This window comes from Pelobates fuscus, chromosome 2 (genome assembly GCF_036172605.1).
Source record: "Pelobates fuscus isolate aPelFus1 chromosome 2, aPelFus1.pri, whole genome shotgun sequence".
Lineage (NCBI taxonomy): Eukaryota > Metazoa > Chordata > Amphibia > Anura > Pelobatidae > Pelobates > Pelobates fuscus.
In genome coordinates, this window is record NC_086318.1 from 157,974,522 (window position 1) to 157,984,886 (window position 10,365).

A 10,365-nucleotide genomic window follows, 5' to 3' on the forward strand; every position below is an offset into this window, starting at 1 on the left:
AGGTTAAAGCAGTTATTTTGTTTATTTTTAAGTCCTGTGAGTGTTCTCCTTCTTGTTGGTTAAATGATTTTCAATCTTTTGCTTTCATTCGCCTGTATATCTGTCAAAGCTGGCACAATTAATGAATGATAGGGCTGTTATTGTTTTTTTTTCCAGGGCAGCTTGTTATTCCCAGCCCAGCTCTGCTCCATGCTTCCTGAAACTAAAATTTCAAAAGCCAGATCAGCGCTGAAGGCAACATTCGAGAAAAGTTGGCGTTAAATCGTTTGAGAAAGGTTTTTAAGTGGTCTGCACCCGATATTGTTACAGACCACAGAGCTCCCTCCCCAGACCAGCAGGAAACCCTACACTGGACAACCAGGAATTACACCCCTCCCTTGCCAAAAGGTAAGCAGGAGAGGGAAACATATTTACAAATCTCCACACACACTTGGACACTACACACAACACTCAGACTCCTCCACACACACAATAGAGCCACCACACACTGTACACAGTTCCCCCCACCTTCCTCCCTCCTCCTAATCCTCCCCCACCGTCCTCCTCACACACACACTTTTAAAGCATCAGCCACCACATACACACACAAAACTTACAGAAACAAAGTCCAACCTTTACCGGCTCTGCCCTACAAATAATTGCAAACAAGCTCTCCTCGATATTTAGGAAATCATACAGCATGTAAGATGATTGTATGTAGGCACAGATGTGCACACATCTCCCCTCCCTCCTCTATTTTCTCACATTCCATCTTTCATCTGTTATCTTTCTTCCCCATTCTTCACACCCTTCAATTGTAAATATAATTGCTTTACTTCACTTGGTCTCACTTCCATTTTTGTCTCAGTAACCTTTTTTTTTTAGTCTCCAGACTCCTTTTTCTATAGTCATCCCACACCTTCATTAAGCTATTTGCTTCATGCTTCTAGAGGTACCACCTTGTAGGGTGTGTCTACAATGCAACTCAGGTTACACATTGCTCCTGTCATCAAACTTCTGGAGTCTGTGACTGTGACAGGCAGCAACTGCTCTACGCGGGAGCAATATACCTGAAAGAAGACAATGTAAAAGACAGCTGTAACAACACTTCTATGTATTAAAGAGGTATTAAGACAAAATACATCTGAATTTCACAGAAGGATTTGCATCAAAAACAGGAATCATTCAGAGTGGGACTTTATTCAAACAGACATCAGTGATAAACTGTTGTAGGAAAGAGATCTATTGAATTCTTTGTTATATTGGTTTATCCGTTTAAGAACAAAAGGTAGGTGGTCTAAGATTGTCTGTCCTGTCATGTATTTGGGATAGGTAACCTTGCAGAATGCAACATCTCATTCACCTCAATGTCTAGTAAATGTTACCGTAAATTAATGAAGTATCACAAAATCTTCATATAATCTAACTGTGGATGTTCATGTCTAATTTCACACTAGTTTGACTGATTTTCTTATTTTTATTCTATGCTCCAGCTTACTCTGAATTTACTCACCTTATTCTATTGGTGATGGGTACATTTATTGGTCACATCTCTCCTGGTCTGGCATTCCTGTCTTTTGGACTACTGTATGCTGCACGGTACTCCTGGATGGTACTGAATGGATGCCGAGAACAGTATCCACCTCGTACAAAGAGGACTGGTGGCCTCTGGAGGACATTGCCTGTGGAAGGGGTGATGAAGTTGATTTATGGAACACTAGCTGTTTTAGCTGAATTCTTCTTTCCACCTGGAGTCCAGAAACTTCGTTTTTTCAGATCGGATGACCCTGATTTTCACTTCCAGAATCCAAGTGAATGGCAGCATGCAACCATGTATGGTTACTTCTGTATGAGTGGAGTGCTGGATATCATAAGTCAGTCTTGCCTGCACCAACGCTGGCCACTACTTGAACATTTGGGAGTAACTGCAGCTTTTTTCATTACAACTCTCTTACTCAAGTTCCATAGTCATGGGAAAGACATGATTGAAATGCAAGTTCACTACTTGCTGCTTCTCACTTGTTCACTGACCTGTATTATTTTCATAATTGAAATCTGGCTGCCAAACCAACCAAAACTGTGGTTTACCAAAGCATGGTTGGTGCTTGTGCAGGGGACATGGCTTTTGCATGCTGCCTTCATCTTGTACAAGCCACCAACTGGCCACAACTGGAATTCAGAAGACCATGCTGATGTTTTGTTCCTTACCACCTTCTACTGCTGGCATCTATCATTTAATATTGGGTTACTTTGTGCAATATTTTGGGTCACTTCCCTTCTACACCGTCGCTGGGGTGGAAGGATAGAGCGAGACGGTTACCATCTGGCTGGAGAAATGGAGAAACTCACTGGAGTAGAAGATGAAGAGCTATAAATTTATTTGGATGGCTTTATTTTGATATTATTATAAATATTATTTTTGGCCGGTTGATTGTAGAAATTAGTTACCTAATGCAGATTTTCAAATGAAACTGTGTGGCAAATCCCTAGTAAATCAGATGAGAACTTTTTCTACACCTCCTTTTCTATTTAACGGACAAATAATAAATTCTCATGAAGAAATGCTGTTGTCAAACATATCTCAGGGATCTCAAGACTGTACATTTTTTTTTGAAAATATATCATACGCAGTAGCATCATCTCTTACTATATGTATAGGCACTTAATGTTATTGTCATGGGAGGAGATTAGACATAGATTATTTTACGAAGTGCCAGTGTACCTGTATTCAAACAGATATGTATAGCCTATCAATAAATAATACTGAATGAAAAGCACAACCATAAAAATGAAAAATCACTTTATGAATTGGGTCCAATATGCCAGGTATCTCAAAGATCATTCCAAAAACATTAGCAATAATATCAAAACAGTACTCAATACAAAAAAATACAATGCTCTTCATGGTATAGAGCAGGGGTAGTCAACCTTTTAATACCTACCGCCCACTTTTGTATCTTTGTTGATGGTAAGATTCCTTACCGCCCACCAGTGCCACAGTAACTCATTTTATATCGCAAGTATGATTTTGTTTTAATTTTTAGAAAGGAGAAATTTCTACTTAATCTATTTTTTTCTATTTTCTATTCTACTTTTTTTTCTATGTGTGTCTGTGGGGTGGTGTGTGTGTTTGAGAGGTGTAGTATGTGTGAGGGGTGGTGTGTGTGTTTGTTAGGGTTGCTGTGTGTGTGCGTGTGTGTCAAGGGTGCAGTGTGTGTCAGGGGTGCAGTGTGAGAGGAGGGCAGTCTCTGACGAGACAGTGTGTATGTGTGTGTGTGTGGGGGGGGGAGGGGGTGTAGTCTATGTTGGTGCGTAAAGAGTGCATAGGGTCTATGCTGTGTGTAGGTGGGTGAGATGTGAAAATCTATCTTAATATCTACCCCTCCCTTCTTCTTACCTTTTACCAGGTATGGGGTACATAATGCTGCAATCCCTGGTTGTCCAGTGGTGGCATGTTCACTTTAGCCTGCAACTTCTCTGGCTGCAGGAGGACTCTCCTGTCCACCTGCGAGCACAGCACTGTATCGGAGCGCTGCCATGGTAACGCACAGCAACGATCTGACCAGGCTGCCCGCGGTAGGAGCACTGAGGCTCCCAGGTCTTTCTCTCTGCTGGAACTAAGTGCCAGCGGGCCAGTGTGGAACATTTTTGATCTCATCACCAGCCCAAGCGGGCTTAAAACAAGGCTGGCTCTGCATGGGCCGACAGGGGAGATGAAAGGATCTCCCCTGCCAGCCGTGGTCCACGGCCAACTAGGCCCACCAGGAGTTTACTGCAGAACCCACCACCGTCCACCTGAAATCCCAAACCGCCCACTAGTGGGCGGTAGGGACCAGGTTGACTACCCATGCACTAAACTAAGAATTTTTGTGCGTGAAAATCTAAATTGCTAAATTTAGGCTAAACTAGTCAAGCTGTAACTATAGCTAAGTTGGAACATTTTACAAATCTGCTATTTTGATATAAATTATGCAATTTGGATTTAGGGACCAGCAGGTCAGGCCCGGACTGGCCATCGGGCACACCGGGCAAATGCCCGGTGGGCCGCGGTGGCCAGGGGCCGAGGCCGGCAGGGGAAGTCCCAGGATCTCCCCTGCCGATCTATGCAGGGCCGGCACTATCCGAGCGCCGGCCCCGCTGTTTTCAATGAAGGGCCGGTGAGGAGATCAGAGATCTCCCTCACCGGCCCACTTGGAGAGACATGCGGCTGGGGAGGGAGGGAGAGGACCCGGCGGAGCTCTATCTTGCAGCTCCGCCGGGTTCCTCTCGCGAGATCCGGCGCGTTGCCATGGCAACGACCGGATCTCGCGAGAGTGAACTCTAGCCTCGCAGGCTAGAGTTCACTCACCCACTGGACCGCCAGGGAAGATACCAGCGTGCCGGTCCCCCCCTCCCACTCACCAGCGTGCCGGTACCCCCCCACCTACAGGTAAGAAGGGAGGGGGGGCATAATGCTACATTTTATTTTACCCCCCCAACACTCAATCCCTTCTAACATTCACACACAGCACTCTCACTCCCATCACACACAGCACTCTCACTCCCATCACACACAGCACTCTCACTCCCATCACACACAGCACTCTCACTCCCATCACACACAGCACTCTCACTCTCACTCCCATCACACACAGCACTCTCACTCCCAGCACTCACTCCCAGCACTCTCACTCCCATCACTCTCACTCCCATCACACACAGCACTCTCACTCCCATCACTCTCACTCCCATCACACACAGCACTCTCACTCCCATCACTCTCACTCCCATCACTCTCACTCCCAGCACTCTCACTCCCATCACTCTCACTCCCATCACACACAGCACTCTCACTCCCATCACTCTCACTCCCATCACACACAGCACTCTCACTCCCATCATTCTCACTACTATCACACACAGCACTCTCAAACCCATCACAGCACTTTCACACACAGCACTCTCACACACATCACACTCAGCACTCTCACACACAGCACTCTCAGGACTCACACACACATCACACTCAGCACTATCACAAAACACATCACACTCAGCACTATCACAAAACACATCACACTCAGCACTATCACAAAACACATCATACACAGCACTATCACACACATCACACTCAGCACTCACGCACATCATACACAGCACTATCACACTCAGCACTCTCACACACATCACACTCAGGACTCACACACACATCACACTCAGGACTCACACACACATCACACTCAGCACTCTCACACACATCACACTCAGGTCTCACACACACAGCACTCTCAGGACTCACACACACATCACACTCAGCACTATCACAAAACACATCACACTCAGCACTATCACAAAACACATCACACTCAGCACTATCACAAAACACATCATACACAGCACTATCACACACATCACACTCAGCACTCACGCACATCATACACAGCACTATCACACTCAGCACTCTCACACACATCACACTCAGGACTCACACACACATCACACTCAGGACTCACACACACATCACACTCAGCACTCTCACACACATCACACTCAGGACTCACACACACATCACACTCAGCACTATCACAAAACACATCATACACAGCACTCTCACACACATCACACTCAGCACTCACGCACATCATCCACAGCACTATCACACTCGGCACTCTCACACGCATTACCCTCAGCACTCACACACATCATCCACAGCACTATCACACTCGGCACTCTCACACGCATTACCCTCAGCACTCACACACATTATCCACAGCACTATCACACTCAGGACTCACACACATCACACTCAGCACCCTCACACACATCATACACAGCATCCATCATACACACATACTGCACCCCTCACATACACACAGAACCTCCCCAACACACATACACAATACTTCCAAACATACACACACACACACACACACACATATATATATATATATACACACACACTCTGGATCCCCTATACACACACTAGATTCCTTGTAAGCAAACGCATACTACACCCCTAAACACACACTCTCTACAAACACTACATCACATATATACACACACCCACACACACACACTATAGCCTGTATGCACACACTTGCTACATCCCCTATACACACATTCTCTACAGCCCCTAGCCACATATGCATTACATTACACCACAAACACAACACGACTAAAACCGACCTTATTACACAATACCACACCACAATCAGCTCACACTATACACACACACAATCCCACAAGCAAGCTCCAAACACATGCACAATACTCTTTCCTGGCATTTTTGTCTCCTGGTATCCATTTATAGAGACACCAGAGACAAGTTGCAAGGAAACACAGTGCAAGCATGTTATTAAATTTGCTTGCACTGTGCAGAACAAATACAGGGCTTTTTTCTCATGCTAGAGATCTTTAGCAGAGCTCTGCGCATGGTCTGCCCTGGCCTGCACTTTGAGAAGGGGGCGTGTTTGTCGTTAGTGATGACAAAACACACCCTCTCTGCCCCGCCCCCTTCTTAGTGGGCCGCTCTGATAAAAAAATGCCCGGGCCGAATTTTTATCCCAGTCCGGCCCTGCAGCAGGTTGACTACCCAGGGTATAGAGTCACAATGATACCTTAAAAGAAAGCTACCCAACATAGAAATACATACCAAAAAAAAAGAAAACAACATCAAGGGATAAAGGAAATCCTGCCAAAAAGTTGGGGGCTATTTTGACTTTTTCCCTCTTGTCACTATTTCTGCTATTTTCTTTTTTTTGGGGTATGTTTTTTTATGTTGGTAGCTTTCTTTTAAGGTATCATTGTGACTCTATACCATGAATAGCATTGTTGTATATTTTTGCGGTTTCTATGAATACATGTAATCGCTGTATATCTTGTATTTTTTTGTATTGGGTACTGTTTTAATAATATTGCTAATGTTTTTGGCATGATCTTTGGGATCAATACAACAAAGAAATGCACCTTATACACACACTTATATACAATGATACTTATCAGTGGTAGGTGACCTTTATTGTATTTATTTTATATATTTTATTGAAAATTAAAGCCGCTTTTTCATACCTTCACCCGGAGTCCTGCTTTTTGGTGGAAATATCCAGGGAAGTGTCCAGGGGAACTCCCCCAGCCCCCCATACCATCAGGGGAGGCACCATATATGCCTGAAACTGTCCAAGATCCTGTGAGTGCATTTCATATTGCGCAATGTCATTTTTGTAAAACTTTATTACACTATATTTCTTTTGTATTTATCTCTATTTAGGCTACCAGCCGTTTTCCTCGTTGTGTTTTGTATATGATCTTTGGGATACCTGGCATATTGGACCCAATTAATAAACAGATTTTTCATTTTTATGGTTGTGCTCCTCATTCAGTATTATTTGTAGATTGTTTAGGTCCTTGGGGAAATAGGACCTTTGAGTGAGCACCCTGCTTAATATTTTGCTCCTGTTGATATATTATGATGTAATTCAGTTAGTGTGCCTACCTGTCTAAATTAGATTGTAGCCTTATCAATAAAACATATTTCACCAACCAAAACTCAGTGTAGAACTAACTGGTACTTTAATTAAAAATGTCTGTCAGCTAAGATTGCACCCACCATGATTGCCAAATAAATTTGCAATAGTGTGAAATTCCTGCTTTCAATATATTAATTTAGGTTCTAATGTCTGTGATTGAACAATATTTTCTTAATACGGATAATTTACAGGAAGACCTTGAATTATTCATATTGATAAACATTTGTTAAATCCTGCAGAACATAAGGCAACTGGTGTTCTTCCTAACAGAATGCAGTTTATATAAACACGCAATGATTTCTTACTGGCTGTGTCCACATTCCAAAGCAGGTTCTCATCCAGTAAACACAGCTTAAAATTTCAGTAACAAGATCCCATCCGTGGGACTAAAATAAGGATAAACTATGGCATAATAACAAGATCCTTAAGACTGCCTGAGCATCATGGGAAATGTAGTTCAGAAACATCTGAGTTGCAAAGTATTGTCATGTTACAGTTCCATTTCACCAATCCACACTTATTTAATCGGGATTTAGACGCCAACTTAGTTGTTCGCCAACCTTTTATGTTCAAGGCGCCCTTAAACCCTTCCCGACCGGTGACGGAAATTTTCCGTCAACCTTGTCCTTTAGTTAAGGACAGTTGACGGAAAATTTCCGTCATTTACTAAAGTTAACCCCAGATCGCCGCAATCGCAGCGATCGCGGGGTTAACGGTGCTCCGGTCTGCCTCTGTATTAGAGGCAGACCGGGAGTACCCGATCGGGCTGCCCCAGCACCGGTGCTCGCTCTGACAGCATGTCATAGCGAGCACATGTGCTCCAAATACTCACCTTCCGCCTCCCTGCACTTCCGGGTTCTGTGTGAAGTGCAGGGAGACGGATCTTCACTGATCCTGCCCCCGGTAAAAAAAAAAAAATGAAAGTTAAATCCCACCCCCCCCCTTTCCCCTGTTTTAATAAAATTAACCCCTTCCCTGCCAATTGATCACTGACTACAGTGATCAATTGGCAGGGTATACATTTTAATGTCATCTGATTTTTTTTTTTTTAACCCCAGAGGGTTAATTATTATTTTTTTAACCCTCAGGGGTTAAATTTATTGTATTAATTAATTTAAATATTTAAAAATTATATATTTAGCTAGCTGGGATGGGTGGAAGTTAGTGGGGAATTGGGGAATTTGGTGTTAGGCTAACTAGGGGTTAATGTTACATTTTTTTTAAATAAGCTTTAAAAAGGTAAAAAAAAAATTTTTTTAACTGTTTTAGTAACGTTTAAGTAAAAAAAAAAATACCACCCCCCTTTACCCAGTCTAAATAAAAATTAACCCCTTCCCTGCCAGTTGATCACTGCCTACAGTGATCAACATACAGATCGCAGTATTATACTGTGATCTAATTTTTTTTAACCCCTGAGGATTAACTTTTATTTATTTTTTTAACCCTCAGGGGTTCAATTTATTTAATTAATTCATTTAAATATTTTATAATTATATATTTTGCTAGCTGGGGTGGGTGGGAGTTATGGGGAATTTACTGTTAATGCTGCTTACTGCTAGTTAGGGGTTAAAGGTAAAAGAAAAGTTTAGAAAAAAATGTAAAAGTGTAAAAAAAGTTAAGAAAATGTAAAACATTTAATAAGTAAAAAAAAAGTTTAAAAACGGGTTTTACAAAGTAAAAAAAAAGTTTTACAAAGTAAAAAAAGATTTACAAAGTAAAAAAATACATAAAAAAATTAATTACCACTACACTTGGTACAAGCTAGCGGAAAAATGATCCCATGCTAAGGTTCAAAATATGCCTTTTGAATTACCCTGGGATGTCTTCTTTAAGAAATGGTATGCCTTTATGGAGTAATTGGATTATATAGCCTTGTAAAATACTCTAAAATGGGACATGGACACAGCGTAAAAATTCAAAGTTTGAAAAAAACTGGAATGGCTGTGTCTCAAATGTGCCCCTTCAATGTCCACATATACCTGGCAAAGGTACATACGGGGATATTGCTGTACTCAGCCGACATAGCTGAGCAACATATTAAGTATTATACAGTCGTAGTACACATAAGGTTTGCAAAATATACTGCGCAAACTCACTTTGTGTGTCAAAAAGGCAGAAAAAATGCTTTTTACCACTACACTTGGTACAAGCTAGCGGAAAAAATATCCCACGCTAAGGTTCAAAATATGCCTTTTGAATTGCCCTGGGATGTCTTCTTTAAGAGATGGTATGCCTTTATGGGGTAATTGGATTATATAGCCTTGTAAAATACTCTAAAATGGGACATGGACACAGCGTAAAAATTCAAAGTTTGAAAAAACCTGGAATGGCTGTGTCTCAAATGTGCCCCTTCAATGTCCACATATACCTGGCAAAGGTACATACGGGGGTATTGCTGTACTCAGCCGACATAGTTGAGCAACATATGAAGTATTATACAGTCATAGTACACATAAGGTTTGAAAAATATACTGCGCAAACTCACTTTGTGTGTCAAAAAGGCAGAAAAAATGTGTATTACCACTACACTTGGTACAAGCTTGCGGAAAAATGATCCCACACTAAGGTTCAAAAAATGCCTTTTGAATTGCCCTGGGATGTCTTCTTTAAGAAATGGTATGCCTTTATAGTGTAGTTGTAATATGTAGCCTGCTCAAGTGCTCCAAAGTGGGACACGGACGCATCAAAACCCTCCATGAAAATTCACACTTAAAAAACTAAACTTGTTATGTCTCTTTTACAGCAGTGTAACTTCACAAAATAGTGTCTAGGTCATACATTGGGCATATTGTTTTACTCAGAAGGCTTAGCTGAGCATAATTTGGGGGGTTTGAATTTAGTGGCACATATGAAATGTACAAAATGCCCAGCAAAATTGTAA

The 10,365-nt window shown here is 42.1% G+C and overlaps 1 protein-coding gene across 1 annotated transcript; it reads left to right on the forward strand.

The window, feature by feature from the left end:
• The first annotated feature begins 571 nt into the window (after positions 1–571).
• LOC134585661 (transmembrane epididymal protein 1A-like) lies at positions 572–2,887 on the forward strand. The gene is made up of 2 exons (XM_063441114.1): positions 572–1,267; positions 1,473–2,887. The coding sequence occupies exon 2, from the start codon at positions 1,508–1,510 to the stop codon at positions 2,351–2,353; it is 846 nt and encodes a 281-aa protein (XP_063297184.1). The 5' UTR covers positions 572–1,267; positions 1,473–1,507; the 3' UTR covers positions 2,354–2,887.
• Positions 2,888–10,365: the final 7,478 nt, after the last annotated feature.

Bases quoted from the DNA above. Each gene is read 5' to 3' on its own strand.
- LOC134585661 (XM_063441114.1), top strand. From the start codon at position 1,508: ATGGGTACATTTATTGGTCACATCTCTCCTGGTCTGGCATTCCTGTCT.